The 24,948-nt window shown below is 34.9% G+C and overlaps 3 protein-coding genes across 3 annotated transcripts; 1 reads left to right on the top strand and 2 right to left on the bottom strand.

Moving 5' to 3' along the window:
• The first annotated feature begins 112 nt into the window (after window positions 1-112).
• On the top strand, window positions 113-1,637 carry LOC145913351 (protein mono-ADP-ribosyltransferase PARP15-like). Its single transcript, XM_083000972.1, has 2 exons — window positions 113-704; window positions 879-1,637. The coding sequence occupies exons 1-2, from the start codon at window positions 593-595 to the stop codon at window positions 1,148-1,150; spliced, it is 384 nt and encodes a 127-aa protein (XP_082857098.1). The 5' UTR covers window positions 113-592; the 3' UTR covers window positions 1,151-1,637.
• A 300-nt stretch (window positions 1,638-1,937) lies between these two features.
• Window positions 1,938-3,025, bottom strand: LOC145914447 (uncharacterized). Its single transcript, XM_083002279.1, has one exon. It carries the CDS (start codon window positions 2,973-2,975, stop codon window positions 1,938-1,940), a length of 1,038 nt encoding a protein of 345 aa, XP_082858405.1. The 5' UTR covers window positions 2,976-3,025.
• Window positions 3,026-4,393: 1,368 nt separating this feature from the next.
• LOC145913333 (centrosome-associated protein 350-like) lies at window positions 4,394-24,392 on the bottom strand. The gene is made up of 52 exons (XM_083000953.1): window positions 24,224-24,392; window positions 23,937-24,011; window positions 23,622-23,736; window positions 22,994-23,492; window positions 22,752-22,893; window positions 22,580-22,688; window positions 22,351-22,458; window positions 22,097-22,279; window positions 21,650-21,841; window positions 21,164-21,334; window positions 20,904-21,104; window positions 20,556-20,646; window positions 20,058-20,439; window positions 19,810-19,922; window positions 19,556-19,735; window positions 19,361-19,425; window positions 19,070-19,249; window positions 18,723-18,935; window positions 18,152-18,535; window positions 17,546-17,733; window positions 17,152-17,325; window positions 16,884-17,032; window positions 16,246-16,521; window positions 15,563-15,763; window positions 15,217-15,329; window positions 14,937-15,112; window positions 14,719-14,872; window positions 14,499-14,624; window positions 14,293-14,438; window positions 14,036-14,185; window positions 13,907-13,979; window positions 13,370-13,529; window positions 13,147-13,299; window positions 11,878-12,061; window positions 11,098-11,208; window positions 10,736-11,016; window positions 10,066-10,489; window positions 9,828-9,986; window positions 9,517-9,637; window positions 9,317-9,392; window positions 9,169-9,259; window positions 9,028-9,108; window positions 8,389-8,508; window positions 7,553-7,651; window positions 7,447-7,488; window positions 7,070-7,240; window positions 6,905-7,015; window positions 6,735-6,815; window positions 6,403-6,558; window positions 5,962-6,090; window positions 5,361-5,492; window positions 4,394-5,100 (listed from the first exon to the last, which is right to left on the bottom strand). The coding sequence occupies exons 1-52, from the start codon at window positions 24,308-24,310 to the stop codon at window positions 4,945-4,947; spliced, it is 8,454 nt and encodes a 2,817-aa protein (XP_082857079.1). The 5' UTR covers window positions 24,311-24,392; the 3' UTR covers window positions 4,394-4,944.
• Window positions 24,393-24,948: the final 556 nt, after the last annotated feature.

Here is a 24,948-nt window from a genome sequence, read left to right as displayed (position 1 = left end):
TCCACTGCAATGTCCCCCAAATAACATGTAGTTTACATTTTACTTTGTGCGCATGTTTATATTTATTGTATTGCAACATATTGTCATGTAACTGGTTGTTTCTCGCAGAACTTCCAGAAAACTGGGAAAAAAGTTCTGGTAAACGTAAAATTAGATTGTCTTCTGGATCAGATGACAAGGAATACCAACATGTATTAAACATGTTCAAAAAAAGCAACCCTTCCCACAGATCTGTTTTGAAGGTTAAGTAATTATTTAAATTTTGATATAATTTATTGCTTTTTTATAAACAGATAGCATATGTGTATATATTAAACGCCCATTATCCTTAGGCCTTTTTTGTAAAGCACTGCTTTTTCAAACTGTTGGTTTAAGAAACAAGTAAAAGTTTAGGTGAACTTTTGTGGTTAAATTGATATTTTTTTGTATTGTGGCAAGTTTTGCCAGAAGAGTCACCCTGAACATAAGATACTTAAATGTTTAATTCCTGAATATTTGACATTTTGACTGATAATATTTTTAGATTGAAAGAGTAGAAAACAAATACTTGTATAATCAATTTAAAATAAAAGAGGAAGAGGTCCGAACCAACATGTCAAACTTAAGCTGCTCTGTAGTACGTGAACTATTTCATGGAACCTCATGTGCAGATGCAGAAAAAATTATTAATGAAGGCTTTAATCGAAGTTTTGCTGGAAAAAATGGTAAACTTCATATACTACAAATATGTAACATAATATTCATAATGTTTGTGAGATAATCAGTCAAATAAAATCACTTAGATTGGTTGATTGACGATATTAGACATACATTTTGCTTTAGATTGTTGTAATAAGTTGAAGGCCTTTTTATATATCAATTAAATTGTTAATTTACAGGTATAAAGTATGGTCAGGGTGTTTATTTTGCTGTGAATTCTTCATACTCTGTACAGTACTGCACATCAGATCCTAAAGGGCAAAAATCAATCTTTCTGGCTAAAGTAGTAACTGGTGAATACTGCAAGGGAGACGAAACCATGAAAACTCCTCCTCAAAAAAACAGTCAAAGAAAGTTTGATAGTACAGTTGACAATGATGATAGTCCTGAGATTTTTGTTGTGTACAACGATTCAAGTGTGTATCCTACATATCTAATAACCTTCAATTAACTGTTTTAGGCATTTTTGGAAAGTGAAAGCCAATCAATAAAAATTGGGCTTAAATCTGAAACAATTACGCCTGAACCAACCACTTTAACCCAGTTATATTTTTAAAAAAATTCGAGACAAGAGCAAGTAAATCATGAAAAGCAAGAGAAAAATCACGTTGAAAGAGTGTTACTTGTGTCATACTGTTTATCTATTTGCTTTTTAAACCTAAAGCCTTCCACTATTTGTTCTTCATTTTGATACCTACTTTATAGTGCACTTAAACATGTACTCCTACTTTACAAGTGCTAAACTTTGATTTTAAGTAGAAGCAACTCCTTTTCTGTGTTTATTTCAAATCCATACAAACAAAATTATTGTACACCTGTAAAAATGCAACCACTTTTCTGGAGGACAATGATTGTGCTATATTGTGAATAAAAATACTTGAGTAGTTTTTGTTGAATTGGGGTGATGCATTTGCTTACTAGATTTGCTGTAACTGATTCCTTATTTCCAATAAAAATTACACTTAGCCTATTGTACAGAATTGCAAAGCATGTAATTTTTAGACATAAGCTGTTGCACTGAAAGTTGTTATTTACGAAGAGACAGTCGTGTTATGCGCTATCAGAACAAAATCCAACTACATTTCGGGGAACCAGTGTCTTGTGACGAAATTCCATGAACAAAAGACAATCGCGGCAAGACAAAAACATGTTCTCTGGTGCTATGTGTTTTCGTTTATTCTTTGCACATTATGTACATATGAGTTACACAGCTTAATCGAAAACCAAACAAGATATGCTTAAGCAATATGCTCCTGTAAGCCAGTTGTTGAACGGGAAGAAGTCTGCATCATAGCCAAAGAGCTTTGTTCTCCCGCGGCAGTTTCTTTGATCGACTTTGTCCACGGCATAAGTCTCTTTTTCCAGTCACCAAATGTCATGACAACCATTGTGACATTGATTAGAATGTTGATGTTGGTTACAATCTGGGGAATAATGTTAATCTGTGTGACGACGGCAACGTTTACCACCACCACTATAATATCAGAAACAACGCAAACAATGGCCAAATGAAAAGCTCTTCTGATCACCAAGATCAGTCCTTCGGCGTTGCGATTGGGCATCTGCTGCGACATGCGTCGACTGATAGCCGCACGATGCTTCAACAGAGGGTAGGCAAATAGTGTAAGGAGACTAGCATGAAAGAATAGAGTAATTATGGCAAGCGTCAGCCAGTGATAATCAGTAGGGAACGCACTGGATTTCAACTTACAGCCAAACCTGCTTCTTTGGTACCATTGTGTGGCGTCATATACCACTGGGTTTATCAGAGATATGATAAATAGGATAAAGAGAACCAAAATGCTAAAATATCGTGTGCAGCACGAAGTCAAATGCAGGGTATGTTTGTTGATGTAAAAAGATCGTTGCCGTAACCATAACACAGCATACACAGATATGAAGATGAAGTTAGTTAAAGTAAAATCCACTTTCTTCAAAACGTCGCAAAATTGAAGTCCAGTTTGAAGATCAAGAAAAACTTGCAGGGTTTGGGAAAGAAAAGTAATTAAAGCAAAGATGGCGGCAGCCAAAGCACTGACACCCATCAATCTTGCAAACTTTTCATTTGTAGACTTCTTTTGTTTTATTGCTTTAAGCGATGGCTTCCTCTTTTTGTAACATCTCCACTCGTGTAAAGAAAGAACAGTTACAATATAGGCTGCAAAAATCATCGATACGACGGTAACTGTTCCAAGAACCCCCAGACGAACCAAGGAAATTCCAGGCGATGGTACAAATGTTGAGTTGCTTGCTTGCGGGATGGTTGTTTTCGCCATTTCTTTGCTGTCAGATAGTTTTGGGTACAAGAAATTTTTGCTGCGATTTTACAAACTGTTTGCAAACATAAAAATAAACACAGACTAGGAGTTTTAATTGAAATATAGGTGCTTTTCTCAACAAACGTATGTCTTTAAACCTATTTCAACTATGCCTAAATATACTTGTCGCAAAAAGGAATAGCCTAACTGCCAGAGATAAAAATCTTGCGCAAATGTTTACCAGATAGTGACAGTTAATTCGTTATTTGTCGACTTGCGAAATCTGATGTAAGTGGCAAAGCTGCGGATGTGACGAATGAACTTTTCCTGTTGCTACTTTTCTATTTTACATTGCTTGATTATAAGAATTTTACACATTCTTGCCTTCCATCCGTCTGTTGTAACAAATATATCAGCAAATATTTAAACTTAGTAAGCATTATATCTCTTGGTGGTTAGTAAAACAACCACATTTTTTGAAAAACGACCCATTCAATAGCCATGCATCGACACAATGTTGCATAATGATCTGCCAGCACGATCACAAATTAATGACAAATGGTTCCGAGACTTTGTGGCTAATTTATCAAGAAAATGACAAATTTAACGAAACTTGAGGTAATCTTACAAACAAATTTTGCTTTGCAGTTTTTAAAAAAAATACGTAAATGCCACATTTGATCAAACAATCTCCGCTCAATATATTATTGTTTACGGGAATGTAAGGCAGATGTGCCAGATGCATTTTGCCAGAAGCCTCATCCTTCTTTTAAACACTCCCAAAAACGCACTTTTCTACAAAAACAACACACCCAAAAGCGCTCGAATTTGCATGCTTTTGACGTCGGCAAGCGAATACGAAATTTGAAAAATAAATAGCTATCTGCACAGGTTCCTTTTTGTCAATTTTGGTACAATATTTTAAATGGAAGCTTTTTTATAAACACTTCGACGTAACTCAGAAATTTATTGAATAAAACGTTTTGCCGGTTGTGGTGAACTAGCTTAAATAAACGTGCCATTCCCCAAGCATTTACCAAGTAAAGGTCGACAGTGACTCAATAGCAGCGGCGTGGCAATGTTGTAAAATGATCTGCCAACACGATTTCTAATTCATCAAAGCTTTGTGGCTAATTTGTCAAAAAGAAAATGACAAGTTTAACGACGCACGAGGTAATCTTAAAAATGAAGTTTCCGTATTTATTATCTTAAGATTACCTAAATGTAACTTTTAAATAAACAAAATCGGAGCCAGGATGTAGTTCAAGGTTAGTTTTGCTGTAGCCAATGTAATATAGCGGCGTCAAAAAAAACTCCGGGTTTAGAATTTTTGTGCAATATGCTGCAAACGTATTTTTACGAAATGTGCTAAATATTCTTGAGTTACGTTTTGCTTCAACAAAGTTTCAGGTAATACATCATAGTCAAAATTTTCAAACTGAAAACTTTATTACAAGTTTCAAACAAAATCGATCGAGCTCTGCACAAAAATATATAAAAAAGCATTTTGAAAAAGGCGAGCTTAATACAGTGAAGAGTTATCAGAACCTTTCTTAAAACAATAAATTTGTGTTGAGTGAAAACTGTACAGGACACTCATACTACTTACTAGAAAAACTACACAAGCTTTGTGGCGCTGTTCGAAACGAGGTAATAAGACACTGATTTCGCCTATAGCAAACTGATATAACAGGAATACATATACCAAAGTACGACCTGGATATAGTTGAAAGACAATATTCGACCGAACAAAAATCTACTGACTATGGGGATTCGTTTTGTTTGGATATTTTTGTTTTGTTTGATTAAATTGTTCTGGGACAAACTACTAAACAGACCCGGATGAAAATGACGAAAAATAGTTTGCAGAACTTTTGTGTTAAACACATTCATTGTTTGCTACTTCCAACCGCAACCTGACGGTTCAAAATAACGATTTTGGCAACAGTTTCAAGAATGTTTTCAAAATTACTTAAAAAATAGCACATCACGATTTGAACTGCTTTTGATCGATCTTGTTGAAGCATTGAACCGTATCGTTGAGCAAAAACTCCATGACATTATCGGCCAACTGCATTTTCACCGTGGTTTCATCTTCATCATAATTCGTCCAATCAGGTTCCTCCTCACGAAGCTCGTCGATCTGTTATAATATCACAGTTTTGTTAAACTCCCACAAACAGCAAGCTCCATCATTCAAACTATATCTGACGATAATATTTTGGTTACACTTTGTATAATGACATGTAACAAACAACACGATTTTGCTGTAAAAGGGAGTTTTCTGCTGCCGGTTGTAACTATTAGGACGATTTTGTTGCATTAAAATATTGAAAAATGGATGGCAATTTTTTGCCAAAAAAAACAAACAAACAAAACTACGTATGTGGAAAACGGAATTACCAGGAGAAGATCAACGTTGTCTTTCTTTTTCATCGTTCCCCACTTCAACGTTAACTTCGAATCAAGTTTTCTTCTCACACCAGAAAAGTTAAAGAGGTTGTTGATCTCATCAGATACCACAGCCAAAATTTCCTGCAAACAAAAACACAATGTGAATATACACCCGGCTGTTTAGAATAGTGGTTCTCAACCTGTGTCGGTCACGTCTTCCTAACCCATTAGCCTATGCATTAAATTGGAAACAATTAGTTTAGTTTAGTTAATTAACTCTGCATTAGTAATTTTAGTTTTTTAAGATCACATAAATAAAGTCTGTATGAACGATTACTTTTCTAGCTCAACAATTCCAACAATACAGAAGTAGCTATTTCTAGAAGCGTATTACGTATATTTTAGCAAAAAAAAACGATGTATGACATAACAACCAACATACCGAAACGTAATATTACGTCATAATTAGATTTTTTAGGTCTACTCATTTACTCTTATCTTCTTTCTTGATTGTTTTGATTCAGGGCAGCAGAAAAGATGGCGACCGAGTATAAAGAAAATAATCATTGGAGACAGATTCCCACCCTCTGGTTTAGAATAAAGGTTCTACCTTTTTGGTTTTCGGTGGAGCTTTACAAAAGCTTGGTCGTCTCTTTCGTCGCATTTTAATCCACGGTGATTTGGTTTCCGGTTTCACGGTGCTGGAACTTCCCAAAGCTTCTGCCATGAGCTCCCAGACCTGTTTTTTGAAATAAACATTTTACTAATTTCAGTGCAGCGTTGATGAAGATATCTGGGTATTGGTTTTTAACAAGTTATGCATGATGTAAACATCACAAAATATAGGAAATAAGAGTGTTAAGTTCCATAAAACACATGCCGAAAATATTTTAGTAATAACACCACTCCAGTATTCATACTTTCAGTCAGTTTAATATGAGGGGTGCGACCCATTGAATTTAGCGTATTTGCTGTTACAACCGGAAGAATGAAATTATAAAATACACGAAGGTACATATTATCAGAAATGTGGATGTGGTACTGAACGTACGAGCTCGAAAATGCAGGACTTGAAAACACGTGACGCAGACTGAGCGCTCTGTGGTTGATCGGGATCAATAGTTATATCCGTATCTTCCATGTAACTTTCCGGAATTTCAAATGTGTGCATTTCTCCTTTTGAATATTTGTCATGATAAAAATCAATCTGTAAATAGATTAGAAATAAAATGTGTTTCATGCTGGAGGATAAAAAGTTTTGATATTGTTAAACGTAAAAATGGACATAACGTACAATGCTTGATTTTTCTTTAATACTGGCACAATTGTAGGATTTTAATATCAGTATGCAAGGCTACACATAATATATAAAATTCAACCAACCGCTTGATTGACGACATGCATTACGTCATCGCGTTGCGAAGGAACCGCTAGCTTGATTGGAGGAGGACCAAGAATCACGTCCTGCAAATATCACATGGTTACTTACGATGTAAAATAATAATATGACCTGTCATTATTGCTTTCCCGCCCTCAATATAAACAACACTCACCTCAGCTGACCAATCGTCATTCATGCTCACGACGGGCGGGTCCTCTCGCTTTTTAGCTTGGTAAGGTGTAATATACATGTCGTCGTCAAACCATTCCTCAGTCACATCGTCCTATAAGCGGGATATGATTAGCGCCAAGTTACATGTAAGACATTGAAATTATACCTGGCTTGAACCAAATATGGGAGACACGGGTCTTGCGACAGTTGGTTCACGATCCACGTCCTCACTTTCCAAACCAGTGCGTGCTTTTGTTGTTGGCACTTTTGTCTTACTATCAACTTGCAAAATACTTTCAACCTCATTCCCGTTTTCGTGATCGCGCGAAAATGAAACCTGGCCAATGACAAAAAGAGGATTACACACGTGATAAAACTAGATGCTGTGATTGGTTGATTTTACGTAAAAATGTACACGTAAAAATGTTTTTTGTTTCAATTTACTCGCAATGCGATTGTTGACATTAACGACAGATAACACCACAATAATACTATTGCTTCACTACTAAAAAAAACTTCACGAAAACAAAAATGTTACAATACCTCTGCCCACTTCTTTGCTCTTTGCTTTCGAATTTCCAAAACCTTAATTAGTAACAAATAACATGAAGTGAAAACCTGCTTAATCCAACACCACAATAATACGTACCTCGTTGATTGTTTCATTCAGAATGTTGCTGGTTAGTTCATTACTGACGTCACTATGATCATGTTTCACTGACTTCACTTCGTCTTTTACCCCAATTTCCTAAAAATGTTTATTCTTTATGTCAGTTGGCAAGAGTGGGCATTAAACAAACACATAAGTTTTGATTAGAAAGTCTACAGTGAGCAGTATCAGTATCTGGTTTCTTGACTGTGACAGAGTGATGTAAAACTGTTAATACGCCATTTGTAACATCTGATGAAGCGAGTAGTAGCTCGTGCTTTAAAAACTGTTTTTGAAAATCCAGTCTGTTGTAAGTATTGCACTTAAAACCAAATCGATAAAAAAATAAGTCGTAACGTATTAGGTTTCGGAAACGCAAAAGTAATGCCATGCTTACGCACATAGGCGTCGATTTTAACGTTTTGTAAAATATTAAGGGTGACTTTTCCAGGTTTTAGTAATACGCAAATAACATTTCGTCAGTCGTATCGCCCCCAACATTGGTAAACGACGCAAATTCTGTTTCGTGTCACTTTGTTACGTAACAATCCACGAGACACTTGTGTTTGTCCGGATTGTGACGGTGACAATACAGGTCTTTTGAAACTACCTTAACGCATAGCATAATGTATGTGGTAATTTTTAATTTAAACGAAATCCAGGGGTGACAATGCATGCGTTGTCACCCCTGTTTGTTTGTGAGGCATTGTGACATGTCACCCCAGTCACCTCTATATCGACGCATGTGCTTACGCATAGCAAGGCGGGTTTCGGAAACATACACTCTTCCCAACATTACTGCATTTAAACCAGTTTTAAATAAACCGTTACGTTACCTTTTCATCTTGGTCGTCAGTGAGGATTTGTAGAAGATTTCGTGCTGATGGCGTGGGTTCAGAACTATCATTTCGCCGAATTCGTTTTCCACCTTCGGGTAGAACATCAATATTTGAATCCTGCAAAAGGAAAAATTGAGTCGTGTACAAGCGAAATACACTAATATTAGTGAACTACAGACAGTACATACTGCTTCGACCTGTTTCGAGCATTTTGAATCAAATGCCTACGTACAAGTATTGACGCTATGTTTGTCAAAATTATCCCTTAGCATAAAGAGCTAATTACTTTCACACGTTTCAAGCAAGTGCTGATAATTGTATTGCAGAAATGTTCTTCCCGCCTTTTTTATCGTTCTTCATTTCTTCATTTTTAATCTTGCGTTTTGTTGTTTATGCGCCTCAACAAATTACCACGCTGTGTTTTTGCATATTACACCGTTACATCCTGATGAAGGCTGCTGAATAGCAACCGAAACGTTAGCTTTCAACTATTTTTGCCACAGCTGTCTTGTAGTAATTATGACTCAAATTACATCAAATATTCGATTAAAAAAAAAAAAACAAGTAATCGTGCAACGCAATATAGTTAGGAATAGTTAGGAAATGTTAGCTTTTAGCTTATGATATTAGCTTCACCTTTTGTTTGCGACGACGACTCTCCTCCAAATCACGTGACCCGGCAAGGTTGCGTGCCTCGATCGCAACATTCATCGATTCCTACAAAAATATTTATTAGTGAAATTTCTCAGGATCAAAAACGTTTTCCTAATATTTTACCTCAACCAGCGTGTGCAGAATATCCTCACTTATTTTTTCAGCAAGTTGTTTGTTGCTGTGAGATGTTGGAAGAATGCGTTCAGACAGGTCACTGTAAAAAATACTTCGGATGCAAAAATAAATATTTTTTTTCTCGATATTAGGATACCTTTCACTGAGGTCTTGTTTTCTGTAAATCCCAATCCGGGCAGATCCGTCCATTACATCCACACCCATCTCATCTGCTAATAAATAATCAATATATTATTTTGATTGTGATAGAATGAAGTGTGTTGTGTGCAACTAAAGGAGTTTGTTGCCACACACCGTTTATGAATATGTGAATTGCATGACATTTTTTCTCCTTACCATGAGCAAGAGAAGTGTTTTGTGGAGTTGGAGTGTTTGGAGGAGAGGGAGTTGGAGTTGTGGAAGGGGAGGCAACAGGAGTCTTTTCATCCTCATCATCAAAATCAACCACTTCACTTTTCTGTTAAGTTAAAAGAAAAAAATCAGATTGATTTTATGTTGGATGCACATTTAGTCGCATTTATGGTTTAACAACTAAAAGACTGACAAATAAAAACAACTTTTTTGTAAGTTTTTTAATATTAATGTACTACATATTTTAAAAGACCCTTAAACTTTTCTTGCAATCCAAGATAATAGTTTTTATTTACATTCAATGGAGCAGATGCAGAAAGATCAAAAAGAGGAACAGAGACATCGCTTTTGTCTGTTGAATTTTCACTGATATTTTCACTCATTTCATCGTCAGTTGCTGTTGAAGCCTCAAAATCATCAGCATATGTACTGTGTGATGATGTTGGGCTGTCATCCTAAAACACACCAAAAAGAACAAAATTAGATGAATGATCATAGCATTGTGTAGTATAAAAAATTATGCTGTGCACAAACCTTCTGATTTGTCACTTCTGATTTTACAGGAATTGGAATTGAGGACTTAAATTGTGATGAAGATTTCGAAACCTCTTGAGAGACATCTGGTGAAATTTGCTTGGGAGATGGAGTTTTTGAAGGTTTAGGAATCAAGCTTTTAATAGCTGTCGATTTGTCCGGGGTTGTCTGCTTGGAAAGACTGGGCAATGGGGATGTAATGGAAGTTGTGGTTGCTGGGGTTGATTTTGTGCTGAAAAGTTCCAATTTGTTGGGGCGTTCTTGTGCTATCGAGGTGGTTGGACTTGATTCTGTGCTTGAATGAATATGTTTTTCAGAGGGTCGGGTTATGAATGAAAGTGGGTGAATGAGGGGTTTTAAACTGTTGATTGCATCTTCAGGAGAATGCTGTTGATCATCCTCAAAACTCAGAGAGCGAGATGACCTGAAAATACTTACAAGTATATTACACTGTCAAACTTTGTAAACTATTCATAAAGTTGGGAAACAAATTTTAATTTAAAACATACAGATATAGCAAACAACTTTATAATTGTTTTAGATTGTAACTGTCTTCTGCAAAAAGGAGTCACAGTTGGACAATGGAACAAATTAGTTTATCTTAACGAACTTGTAAAGGTTACAAAGCTCACATTAGGGGCTAGAAGCTAAACATCAACAAAATGTTTACCTTCCACTGCTATCAGAATCAGATCGTTGTTTAGTAATAATTGAATTTGGTCCAACTGTCTTTTGTGAACCAGCTCTTGGAGACGCTTCAGGGGACTGTACAGGAATCACATATTTACGTGACCTGTTTGATTGACGTGCTTGATCGCTCTTGCGTGGACTTCGAATTTGTGGTTTTGCCACAACTGTCAGGTTTGTTCCATTTGATCCAGTCACAGTTCCAGATACATCAAGTTCCTGAGTTAGTTCCTGTTTTGTCTTCTTGATTAAAGCGTCATAAGCCTTTAAGGAAAGGAAATTTTTTCAGTGAAATGCTAACTTGTGACAAAATATGCTGTATTGAGATTGGGTTTATGCACAAACCTCTATTTGATTCTTTAAACTAGCTTCCTGAGCCCTCAGGTGCTCCTTGCGTTTCTTTTTTTGTTGCTTTCTTAACTTATCAGCAATCAGTTGTCTTTGCCTTAACTCCTCCTAAACAATAAATAAAAGTATAAGATGCATAAAACACAAAAAATATAACAGGTTCACTCCACAATCACCAATAAAATTGTATGAAAACAATCACTTGTTTTTTTAATTTTTTTGCCACCGGAATAAGTGATATTGACCCATCACCCCAGGTAAGGCGTAAATTTACATTTTATTGAGGTCCACGAGGACAGAGTCACCTAAACTAACATGTTATCATATTCTCATATCATTCGAAGTGCTGCAACTAATTATGTCGTGAGCTTTTTCTGTTGTTAAAGTAAGCATTTCCCAAGACTACTGAATGAACTATTATAAGATTATAAAAAGTTATGAGATATATCTTTAGTAGGTAACATGACTATTTCAACTTTAAAAAATTTGTGCAAGACAGACAGTCCACAAAATGTCCAAATGTAATGACACAAGTACATTACAGTGGTTAAAAAACACATCTCAGACCACACTGGGGGCTCCCCTTAAACAATCTGCCACTAAACTAACTTTAAAAAAAGTTTAAGGCTTCAAATCCCTAAAGTATTAATGGAAGACCAGGAAGCAAATAAAATAATACAAGTGTAAGTTTGTTTTGAATTTTTTTATCATTGTACTTTTCAAGCCACAGTACGGAACTGGGAGTCCATCTACATTAAAAACAAGAGCAAAAATTACCTGCAGTGCATGTACACGACACTCAACATCACTTTGTTCAGTTTCGGATTGTGTTTGTGAGAATGATTCATCAGAACCACTGTCAAAAATCTCCCTCTTTTTTGGAACTCTTACAACTGTTGAGGGTTTCTTGGGACCAAGCAAAGGAGTTGTTGGCCCGGGACTAGAGGAAGTGGAACTGGGCCTGAAAAAAAATGTTTTGAAACAATACTGTGGGTTTTTGCTTTCAGTAGTTACCAAAATTGCAACTTACAGGCTGACTTAACGTTTACATTACATTAAAATAAATGCTGAAAATAGTATTTAACTGACAACCTGAGTTTTGCGAACCACCAACAGCAGCACCAGAATGGACCAAAACTGTAGGGCATTAAATAAACCTAACAGTATTCTTCTTAACTTCTGCTAGGTATCATACCTCATTTAAACACTAAACTGCTGAACCCTTAAATGAAAACAAATAATTTTTTAAACAGATCTGCTGTTTAAAAACTCTTTTAAATACACACTGCCTATCTGTTTACTGTATGTATACATTGTGTCAGCTATTCTGGGGCCATCTGACTAAAACAAATAAAAGTCATAAAGTTTAATGTAAACACATTACATCATCAGCCAAAAACAAAGTTGACCTTAAAATTCAATAGGTAGTGATTTCAACAACCGTAAGCTGCATATTGTAAAGTTAACAGTCTGATTTGTTTCCTTGACAGAGCATTGGCTATACATGACACAAGATACACCTACACATATTTTGAACAACAAATCATGAGACAAATACTTCCTTCTAACTATGAATTGTGAAGAAGTTCACAGTTCAATGGTCTTTAAAGCACACATGCTAACATATTACACTGTGCTAAACATTAAAGCCCATGTCTTGTGCTTAAGCTTAATGCAATCTTACTGTCATGCTAAGATCAAACCATGAAGTTATAAATAGATCATGCAGTAATATGTTTGACATTTGCCATCAGCTGTGGACTGCAACAGACACACAGGCAATATTATTACGTATGTGGTAAGAAGACTTGACAAATAAATGACAAACCAGGGGTGAACACAACTGTTTGCAGAATAATTTGTGAACTTTGCACATCAGTTCACACCTATGCATTAGTCCTGCTGACACTTATTAACCAAGTTACTCTGCCCAGTCACTTTGGTTTTAACCAGAAAATGAAAGTCAGTTGGTTGTATATGTTAAGTGGTGAAAAACAAGTCTGAATTTAGTACAAGTTTAACAAATTTCTTTGAACCTAAACTTACTTGGACAATTTTTTTGCTGCAACCTCCGTATTTGTTGGAGTGGTTTGTGCTTGTTCTGCTTTCATTGCTGTTTTCCCAACACTTTGTGAACTTGATTCAAACGACTGACTGTAGTCATCACCAATCGTTCCTTCACTGGACAAATCTTGAGAACTGCACAACAATAATAGAGAAATTTATGTGTGGTTACAAATTTGAAAAATACATAATGGTGTTATCTTACCCTGGGTGTTTATTATCATCAGGTACTGATGACGAGGTAGTTGTACTTGCATCTTCCACTGCTCCATGCGTTACAACTTCTTCTGCAATCGAGCTTTCTGAAGGAGATACTGATGTTTGTCTTTCTGTGCTTGCTGCTGTATTTTTTTCCTTTTTCTCATCTGTTCAAGTTGGACAGAAAAGTTGTGAAACAAAACAGGTGATATATGATGGAAATAATACTAAAAACATGCTAGATGAGTAAGTATAACTTGTAATTTTCAGACATTTTCAACAACATAATGGTTTGGATTGTTTTATGTATGAGCAGTGCAGATTGTACATTATCCATTTAAAAACATAAAAGTTCAAATTATCTTCAATTGTACCATAACTTCGATCTGTTGTACCATAAAATATATAGGTTTTGGTATTTAAATTATAGTTATTTATTTTTTTAAAACATTAAAGGAAACCAATATGACACTTCTCAAAATTAAGATCATCAACCCTGCTTTCTACATACCAATATGTATAGAAGGCAAAACTGTTAATTTACCAGTATGTTTCTTGATTGATTTTTCTGCTGCATCTTTCCATGCAGATATTGCCTTCTTTTCAATGTCAATTACCTGTGAAAGATACAATGGTTATTTAGCTAATATCTAAAAGTTAAAAGCAATCTTGCCTTTTGTTCTTCTTCATCAAGTTTTCTTTTCCACTCAAGTAATCTTTCTGCTTGTTTTTTTCGCTTCAACAAACCTTTTTCTCTTTGCGTCAGTCGTCGGTCATCCAAACCACTCGGTACCACCTTCAGATGTTTAAGCAACCTGCTTGACTAAAATACAGCAATGTATATAATGACTATTAGTTTGCAGCAGTATATGGCAATCAATTTCACTTATTATCATCCTTATATATTTGTTTTGTAGGAAAAAAACTTACTGCAGTTGGGTTGAGATCAATATCAGAATTGTGAATGCTGGAATCATCCTCTGACACAGATGGTGACTCGGTAATTTGTGGAACTGGTGTTGATGAAATAACATGAGATTCAGGGCTTGAAGGAAGTTTGCTTTTGCTATCAGCTCCTGTTCAAATATATTTATTAATGTAGGAAGGATAAAAGGTTAATTTTCAGTATTGCAAACCTTTTGCAGAGCTTGTTCCATTCTTAAGTTTCTCTTTAATTTGCTGAGTTGAGTGCATAATTCTACTGATGTCTTTATGTTGTTTCATAATCAATTCTCTGTCTTTTAGTGCCGCCTTATTAGCCGCTGTGTAAAAACACAAATATAACCGCAGGTTACAAAATTTCTGTTGTATATTTAAACAGTAAAATTAAAATAGATTGAAAATCCTTTTGTTAACCTCTCAGTTTTTTAATTTCATCTGTTTCAACTTGGAGTCTAATAAGAATTGCTCGTCTCTTTTTCTTGATGGGAGGCATTTTATCGTCTTCCCCCTTGCTACGAATCTGTTGCTTCTGTTGGTCAAGCCATGCTAGTTCAGCTTGTGTCTTTTCCTTCATAGAATGTTAATGAAAATGTCAACAAAACAGATAAACATTGACACAGACATGTAAATACCTTGATTGCTTTTTCTCGAAGTTTCAACATGACAGTTTGGTGTCGCATACGAACTTCCTGCTCATGCATGTATTGCTGAACTGTTGCATTGAGAAACTGTGAAAAACTTCCAATATCTGAATCACCAAAAAGTGATGTGGGGCCAGAAAACGATTCTTCGAGACTTGTCAAACGATCTATAATAGTCAAAAAATGTTGCAGTTTTCAACAAAAACATTTGTGGTATTAATTACAGAGTAAACTAGAGAACACTTAAACCTCAAAATAACAAAGCTAATACTTTTTCCTGGCTGGGATGGTAAAGTGTCATCAGATGATAATGACAAATTTGAATGATCATAAACATCTTGATCTTTTGCAGGTTTGCTGTGAGGAGATTTTTTTCTTTGTATTCTACAAATAAAATATTTGTTATTTAAATATGCTAGTGTCAGGTCATAAATATTTGTAATATAAATATGATTTTAATTTTCCTAATTGTTTGAAACAACGGAAGTTTATGATAAATTATTGTGAAAAACACACGCGAACCTTGATTAAAGTCAATAACTTAGTGGTATATTACTTTAATTGACATGACAAAATTGGACAATAAGTTATCTAAAATCAAGAACAAATTAAATTACCTTCTATAACTTTCTGAGGGAACAATTGCTCTTCGGGATATTTCAGCAATTTCATCCTCTGTTACACTTTCATCGAATGTTACAGAAGCAACATCACTAACATCATGAGAATCAACTTTCTTTGGCTTTTCTTTTTTGATGGATGGCTTTGTTTCAGCTTGGGGTTTTGTTTTTTCAGTAGGAATATCCTCCGAAATTGATCTAGTAACGTATATAATGTTAAAACCACTAATACTAAACAAAACAGTAGCATAAATATCTGTGAAAAAATATTTTATTTTTCAAACATTCAGAATTTGAGCCATTAATCCTTTGTAAACTTTAAACATGTAAATCAAACTCAAACTCATTTATTAACACCAGCAACAGACAGTAGGACAAAATACTTTAAAAAATATATGATTGTTATGGTAGTTCTCCAACTTTTTTTATGACATGCACATCTTGAACCGAAAAATCTAACTTGTAGATGGTCTGTTTATATTAGTATATTACGAAGAGAAGCAAATCTCCTACAACAGACAAAACAGTTTTGACTCTAATATTACAAATGTGCAATTGCAGTTTGAACAAAATAGCCCCTTGCCAATACAATTTTCCAGTTGGAACTTTAGGGTCCGAGCAAGTATATTTGGTCATGATATTTCCACATTAACATACAAAATGAGGTTAAATTTATTTACCGGTCAGTTTCATCATCAAAGTTTAGTTTTCCTTCAATGTTTTCTGATATTGACTTGGACTCAGACAAAGAGGTTCCAATTCTGTCTCCAGCATTCCCAATTTGTTCTGGAATGCTAACATCATCATCAGATTGTCTGACAGAGGTGGTGCTGTGCTCTGAAACTATGGATGGTGGACTTCGGTAAATAGGAGATTTTGTGGGTAGTTTGATTTCTTTTGATTCTTCGTAGCTACTGAATGTAGAAGTGTTGTAGGAGTGATCTGTGCCGGGTGTTCTAAAATACAAAAAAAATCTGATTGATTTTACAGAATTAATTCTATCTTTTGCTTCACATATCAGTTTTTTCTCTATAATTAGCCATTTATATGGTTCGGTTTAAAATGATAACAGTTTTAAACCATGGAGAAACATAGAATCCCCTTGCCAACATAGGATTACCCTGCTGCAAAGACCTTTATGCAACCAAATAATGATGTTTTGCACAATTTGCAATTTAGTGACAATTTTCCCAGGATTTTTTACTGTGGTATAGTTTAACAAAGCGCTGTGCCTTTATTTTAAGTGATACCAAATCCCTTTGTCTAAAAACTAATACATTTTACAAAATGAAAACTATTGTTAAAATCTCTTTCTCACTTTGTAGATGTCTCAGAGGAGCTGCTGTATGATTTATCTGACGTTGATGCGTAATCATCAGCTTTGAAATGCTTTTTTTGAGATGGAAACAAATGTTTAGCGGAATCACTGATTTGCTGTTGGACTTTTAGGTTTTTTAGTGATTGTTCCTGAGACAAAATCAAATGCACACCAGTTAGAAACTGCATATTTAAAGACAATAATTAAAATGTTTATTATTTAAACTTAAAATAATTAAAATAAACACTATAGGTCCACATCAAATCACCTGCAGCTTGATTGCCATTTCACTTTGTTTTTGGGCATTTTCTTCCCTATCCTTGGCTTCCTTTAATTTTCTTTCCATTTCCAGCTTCTCCATGTGACGTGAAGCTTCTAAAGCTTTTTCCTTAGCATTAAATGTCAGTCGATCCATTTCCATTTGATGCTGAAGTTGTCTTGACTGTGAATTGAAAAATTTACCTTAAGAAATGTAGGTATTTACTGAACAAATAACAAAAGTTTTCCAAAAAAAACAACAAAAAATTCAACAGACCAACGTATAGAAAGAAGTAACAACCGACTATTGTTTAGGATTGTTTACAAACCAAAATATTGGCGACAAAACTGTGGTAAACAAAAGATATTTTTATACTACAGAAGTTTATTTTATGTTGTAATACTTGTAGTATCTGGGCAAGTGAAACAGTTTCTTGTTGAGCAAGTGCAACTGATTGTGTTTTTTCTGTACTGGTCAGTTGTTTCATAGCTTCATCAACTGTCTCATATCGGTTGAGCTCCAGTGCCATCTTGTGTTCAAGAACAGCAGGTGAATATCGCAGATTACCTTGGCTTGGTGCAGGAAGATTTGCTGTGAGGTAAACAGCTGTATAAATTTTAAACTGCAATTTTCAGTAAATACTAACAGTAAGTAGAACAAAAAGAGCTGATATCAGTGTTCTGTGCACGTTGGAAAATTATGCTTATCTCTGTGTAATACTGGGAAGTGTAGATAGTGATTTAAAAGTTGGTAAAAATTACACAAGGTGATAGAAGTGTTTAGTTTTAAATGATTGATGATTAGCTAATTATCTTTGACATAACGTTATTCCTGGCAAGTTCAAACAATTAAATTTTTTAATAATGTCATGTGGAAATTAAATTTAATTCAGAAACTTGTTCATTTGTTTTTCATAAATATTTTCATTTTCACTGTCATGGTATGTTACCTGATTATTTTCTTGATGTTACCTAAGCTTATTAGTGTTTAAAAATGTCAGAAAGCTTACATGGAGGGTAGTTAACATCATTTTCTGCTTCAATCTCACTGCTGTCATTTGTAATCTCAGAATGCTGCATTCCACCTAATATTGCATCCTGTCGCAAAGACTTGGACCAGGATATAAGTTCTTTTGGATCGTGTAAGAGTTCGCTTGCCTTCGAAACACTGCTTTGTGATCTGCTGCTGGAACTTGATTCCTTTAACCTTGGTGATTGCAAGGAAGACTTAATACTCTCATTAGTTGATGTTCGGGCACTTTGTTCGCTAGATGACAAACTCTGAAAGTCATCATCATATGTGGCACCTCTATCTTCTTTTGGAATATTTATGTGAAAATCATCAGACATTTTGGTGACAGAAGGCCTTTTAATTTCCTCTGTCTGTTTTGAGCCTGTCAGAACGACAAGAGTATTACAGTTATAAAAACCATATGTTTTTTTGGTTTATCTTACTGAACTTCTGTCAGATTATAAAATCTATTTAATTACACTAACCTTCAAATATGTTTTAAGTAGTTAAAAGCAACTTCATAATTTTCCTTTTTTCACCCAACACAATTTAATTTTAACATTTCTCACCAACAAGTTTAATTTCAGATGGATGATGACTTTCGGTTTTTTGATTTCTTCGCAAACTTTTGAGGTATTTGTGTGCAAACAAATTGGGAATACTGTACTTGTCACCATGTGAGCGTTGCCATGGTGCCTTATTTTGTTCATCTTCGCTCAATTCTGGCACACTGTAGCTTTGAAACGTTGGAGCAGTTTGAGGTCTCAATCTTGATTTCAAATCTATGATATCAGCATATTTATTAGATTTGCCTATTTGGCACTTTTTTTGGTTTGGTGATTACGAAATGTATTTGTAGGCACTTAAAAAATGTGCAATAATGTATATAAAATACTACTGGCTGAACGGTTATCACCTTGCAAAATATCCGTGCCATCTGATGAGTGTTTTAAGTCCATCTTGTCAGCCCATGTTTGTTTGTCATCCTCTGCACAAAATTCTCGTTTTGTCAAACCTTCCATCATATCACCGACAGAGGAGGAATTAATATTTCTTCTCGGGGTGGTTGAATTACTTGATGAAGATGAATCAGATTCTTTGACATCATAAACACAATTTAATTTTTTATGGTAAGCCCATGTTGATGGTAACGAACTTATCAGTGTCAGTGTCAATTTTACGCAATCAACTGTTACAATATACTTACCTAAAGATTTTGATCCATTAAGTAAAGTGTTTCCACTTGGAAGTTCCCATGTTTCCAATGCATGTCTGAAATAAAGCAAAATTAAAACAAATGTTCATGCACATAAGAACTTGCAACAAAACCTAATCATATTTTTCAAGTTGTGTCAACTTATAAGTATTTAAAATTTCAAACAAATGAGAATTGTTTTATTACCTGACTGCATGTCCTTTGTAGTGGGCTTGGATTTTGGTTGAAGCCTCATTTTCCAAGTTTTCTTGTTCAATCTTCGCAACATGTTCACTTAGATTTGATACACCCGGAAAGGATGTTTCAAATTCAACCCCCACAGGCTCTTGTAGGTGACTGCTTTCTCCACTTTCAACAGGATTGAATCTATGGTTAAAATACAATGTCCTAAAATGTGTAAAAAAATTGCCGAACCTTTGTGACAATAAAAATAACCATACCTGCTTGGTGACTTGAGTTGACTTTCATATGGTGTAAAATATGGTAAACTGGAAAGCTTCGCTGAATCCGTTGGTTGTTGTAATAAGCACTTCGCCTGCATATCAATTCTTTCCTGTGAAAACAAATCCTTTTATAAATGTTGTTGGGACAATAGATGCAGGTGAACGATGTAAATGCATGAAGGGAATAAGGTTTGATGCAAAACATGCTGTTGTCCTCAAGTGAAAAAATATCCAGAAATGTTAACCTGAAGTAAGTCAGATTTTGCTCTTAATGCAGCAATTCTATCCATATGATGAAAATCAGGCCTTTCTAGATAACTTGTTTCGGTGTTTAGTTTAGGTGGGGATTGATGTGGTGAAATTGATAGTTGTCCCAACAGACTGTTCCGATGATCAGTGCTTAAATCAGCAACCGTCAAATCTCCTTCCTCTTTTCTGGGTGAATATTTTGGGGTGGATTTTTCAGGTAAACTTTTGGTGGTGTCTTCATTTAGGTACTGATCCAACTTTGACATAAATTCAGACACTCTAGTGCCACCTGATGACAATCTTGCTTCATCTACACTGGGATTTGTGTGTCTGTACCGATCAAGTTTTTCCAAGTAGGATGATATTCTTGATTCGTAACTGAAAAAACATTATTTATATTAACACTTTAAGATCATGGTCAAAACTATACAAATCTTACTAAATTTGTTGGAAAAATATTTATACCACAAGCAATTTTGTAAATGATGATTTACCCAATCCCACTCTGCTCAACATCAACACTTCTTCCAGATGTTGGAGATTTGGTGAAAGTTTCTTGAAAAGGGTTCTTTGACTTAGTTGCTTCTATAGTTTAACAAACAAAGTGATTATTGATGGAATGCCAAGTGATTTAAAGTCTATATTCCCATGCTATTTGACAAAATTATTATTATTAGTTGTTTTTGTTCAGTTTGTTAATGTTAGAATCAACTACACACAAAAATACTGGTGAATGAAACAGTAACATTTTAAAATAATTTGTAGGCTGGCGCAGTTAATTTTAAGGTAATATAACAGTAGGTGTTGGATTTTAACATGAAAAACATTATCAAACATCACACCTTGTATCGATGAACCAAGAGTTTTCTTTCTTGCTTCTTTCTGTCGTTTGTCAAGATTCTGCAACTGCTGGAGTTTACGTTCATTTGCTTCCCGTTCTTGCTTTTTTATTTCAGCTTCTTTCTTTCGTCGGTCTGCTTTTTGCTTTGCCATGTATTTCTGAACCAGACTCTGATCATAATGTCGCACTTTCTTCACAGGTTCTGAAAATAAACACATTGTGTTAATACAACTCAATGAGATCACAGTTGTTTTATACTACCTTGTTTTTCACTTGCTGCTTGTTTTGAGGGAGCTTTACGCTTTGATCTTGGTTTTGTTGACTTCTTTCTTAGGTTTTTGTCATAACTGTTTTCTTCATTTTCTGTATCGGAATCTGATGAGGACGACTTGAGATCACTTAACATGTCCCTCACATTCACAGAAATGTGAACTAAAAACAAAATCTAGTCAAGCTTTTTGATGCTACACTGCTACTTTCTTGGAAACAGAGCCATTAATTCTTGCACTTTCATGATTTTTATGTAGTGCAACTGAAAACCATGATACACTAAGTGGGGAATTGAACCACGATAACGCGGTCCAGGATGTAAACAAGCTCCATTCATGCCACTCAGAGGACAATCACAAAGGTGAAGCATGTCCAGACATGAAACAACACTGTTTTCATGAGCTTAACTGTTTTTCCACCACAAGACATTTCAAATAGGACTAGCTTTTCTCAAAATATAACAATAACAGATGTTACCTGGCTGGCATGGATTCTCTACAGGGGTTTCATGATTTAAACCATTAACTGTGTCATTATTTTCCACGACAATATCACTTGCATTCAGCCGTGCTGATACATCTTGTGCAGAATTTTCATTGTTAGTCAAAGCAGAAGCAGTGGCATTGTTGTTATTGCAAGAGAGACTTGCAGAGTCTGCTGTGGGTACATCTGCCATAAAGCAAAATTGCGATACATACACAACATTTTGATTGAATTATAAGCACCAAGTTAATTGTGATTATTTTAAGTTTTGACACAAGTTATACATCTAAATATAAATTTGTATATTTAGAGAAAAAACAAAAAAAAACAATTGAATTTACAGAAATATTCAGAAAACAAGTTTGCCATGCCACCAGCCACCAAGTTTTGAAGCAAATTGAAATTCAAAAGTTCATATCACTACATAATTAAACTGCATACCTCTTTTATGTAACTTTGCTGTATCTTTAGTGGGTGGGGAATGAGTAAGAGCAGGAGTGGTTGTAGTTTTCTTGTGCTTTGGCATAGGTCCCAGAATTGCCTCTGCAACTTTTTGGCCTTCCCTCCATGAAGATGGTGTAATTATTGATTTTTTATGAGTTGGATTTCCAGCTTGTATTTTTCCTGTTTATGAAAACATTAAAGTTTAGATCTGATTTCTAATACATATAAAAATAACAAGATACAAACCATACCAATTTTTCTTGTGGTCTTTCCTCTGGCAAAAGGCTTATCTTTTTGCTTTGTTGATGGTTCAGCAGACTTTGACCGAATATCAGTCCCTCGATCTTGGAATAGACTTGCTGCAGCCATAAAATCAAATAGTTTTATAATATGCAATACTACTAGTGTAACATGCAATGTAAAACATTTTTGTTATTTAATGCTTTTATTTGCGTCACTTGCAACAAAAATGTAAATAACCTTTTGCTTTTATGTGTTGTCGACTTGATCTGCCACAAGCAACAGTTCCATCTTCCTTCCAAACTTTTCCATCTGGAGTCTTTAGTCTTGTTTCAGCGGTGTTAAAACCCTAAACAAATAAAATTTTATCATGCTTGCTTTTATTTGCTTCCTTAAAATGTAAACTATATACCTTATATTTGGGAGCAGCTGGGCCAGCAGCAATTTTTCTGACAAGGGGTTTTGGTACAGCAACACTGTATGGGTGGTGAGGGATGGGCTCGTCATCTTTGTGGTGAAATTTTGTTCCTAAACCTTGCACAGAGGAAGGTGACCTAAAAAAGTAGTGGCTTAAGTAAGATTTGCTTGACAACATATAATTCACTCATAAATGGTTTAATGTAAAACTCACACATTAGTTTTCTCAATGCTCACCTGTTTTCCTTTTGTCGTCTGATAGTTTCTTTTAGTTTAGCAAGGCCTTCTGAATTTTCCTCAAGCTTTTTTTTCTGTTTGGTAACTTCATATTTTTTCTTTGGCAATTGAGAGTAGGCACCTGCACTTGTACTTAATGGAGAATCTAGTTCACCCTTTCTTTTTATGTTAGTGTCCACAGAGTAAGCGTTAGTAACAATTTGTGCAACCCCAGCTGTGGACAAGTTTTTTCCTGATTTTATGGATCTTCCAGATGGCTCAAAATATGTGTCAGCATTTAATTCACGAACAGAAACCAAATGGTCTTTTGGACTTTCCAACAGGACATCTTGGGAGTTAGCAGACAGACCAAGTGGTGCTTGATCATTAAACAAATGAGGATTATCAGCACTGGGATCAAAGTTTCTCAGTGAAATGCGAAGGCTATCATAATCTGTATTGTTGAAATTTCTTGCAGAATATGATAGAGTAGTACCTTCATGATGATTTTCTAATGTATCTGTAAATATTAATTGAAACAAAACATGGAGATCAAGAATTATATACAAGCAAAACAGTATTGCAAATTAGATATAAACGGTGCAAAGTCTGCTTTTGCCAATTCCACTATTAATGACTGATAACTTACTCCCCCTTAGTGAAGCTTTTGGATCATGTTGCTCATGGTAAGACACAAGAGGTTCTTTAAATCCAACATGGTGTCCAAATGATTTTGAAACTAGCATGCTGCTATCTTGTGGTGGCTAAAGAACACAACACAATACTTTAATTACTTTTTGCAAAGGAAAAAGTAATGATACCATATTTTACGACCCAAACAAAAATTAATTTTGCTGACAAATAGACTTGATAACAATACCACAACACACACATATATATACGGTCTTTATTCCATAAAACATTTGCAACATAGCTTTTGAAATGAAACCTGGTATATTTATACCTGGGGTGTTTGATACTTTATATTAGCATGTAGTGGATCAGCTTGTTGCTGTAATCTGTGATCAATTCTTTGCAACTAAAACAAACATCATATATGATTACCACAAAAACTAAAACATATGTCACCATAAATTATGTTTATCTCTATACTACAAAACTTGTATATATATATATACAGGCTCCAGATTGAGCAAAAACAATAAGCTAATGCATTAATATATGTAATATATAATATATGTATGCAATCGATGTTGGCATACAGGTAACACTAAAAAAATAAATCAGTACCACAGCTTTGGCCCCATCATAATTTTTCCACACATCTTTCAAGTCTGTGGCTAGTTTTGCATCAGCACCAACTACAGAGTAATCCATTTCAATATATGCGTTTTAAAGTGGAAGTCCGAATTGCATGTAAACGAAATAGGACTAAATAGTCCAACTAGCTATAAAAAGGCGACCTAGACAAAATAATAAATATTGTGTATAAGCTGCAGACTGATGGCCATTGTTTCGATCTAAAAGCAGTAAAAGGTCTCATCAGTGCATCTGGTGTGACAATTAGACAACTTTGCTGACCAAACAGCCAAGCAACCTTTTAGGTCGAAACAGTGGCTATCTGTCTGCAGCTTATACACAATTCATATTATTGGCTCCTCATTGCTTATAATAAATATTTTTTAGATTTTTACTTCAAACAACTTGCATTCTTGATTAACCTTCCCTAAAAAATAATTATATGATGTTCACTTAATGCTTGAGCACACAAGGTGTAATAGCGAACTTATTTTGACTTAACGCTCGATGGGGATATCACAAAAACGTTCAGGAATTGAACACGCTTCTGCAAAGCAATATTCTATCTTTCAAAATAACAACGTTGGTGCATTTGTTGTTTCTTATAAAATATCCTAGTAACTATAGTCATGTCTAAAGAAAGCGCTAAGTGGTGTTGGTAATTGTTTAAAACCAGCATCGCGACAACCACAACTATGTATTTATATCACCAACGT

The sequence above is a fragment of the Ascidia mentula genome, chromosome 9 (assembly GCF_947561715.1).
Source record: "Ascidia mentula chromosome 9, kaAscMent1.1, whole genome shotgun sequence".
Taxonomy (NCBI): Eukaryota; Metazoa; Chordata; class Ascidiacea; order Phlebobranchia; family Ascidiidae; genus Ascidia; species Ascidia mentula.
Note: the sequence above shows the minus strand (reverse complement) of the source record. Positions and strands in the feature narration are given on the sequence as shown.

What these genes read in the sequence shown, in the direction of transcription:
- LOC145913351 (XM_083000972.1), top strand. Translation starts at nt 593, where the DNA reads ATGTCAAACTTAAGCTGCTCTGTAGTACGTGAACTATTTCATGGAACC. An exon ending in AAGTTTTGCTGGAAAAAATG is followed by an intron (nt 705 to 878) that starts GTAAACTTCATA and finishes GTTAATTTACAG; the next exon opens with GTATAAAGTATGGTCAGGGT.
- LOC145914447 (XM_083002279.1), bottom strand. Translation starts at nt 2,975, where the DNA reads ATGGCGAAAACAACCATCCCGCAAGCAAGCAACTCAACATTTGTACCA.
- LOC145913333 (XM_083000953.1), bottom strand. Translation starts at nt 24,310, where the DNA reads ATGGATTACTCTGTAGTTGGTGCTGATGCAAAACTAGCCACAGACTTG. An exon ending in TTCGAGAAAAAGCAATCAAG is followed by an intron (nt 14,873 to 14,936) that starts GTATTTACATGT and finishes CATTCTATGAAG; the next exon opens with GAAAAGACACAAGCTGAACT. An exon ending in TGGAACAAGCTCTGCAAAAG is followed by an intron (nt 14,439 to 14,498) that starts GTTTGCAATACT and finishes ATATTTGAACAG; the next exon opens with GAGCTGATAGCAAAAGCAAA.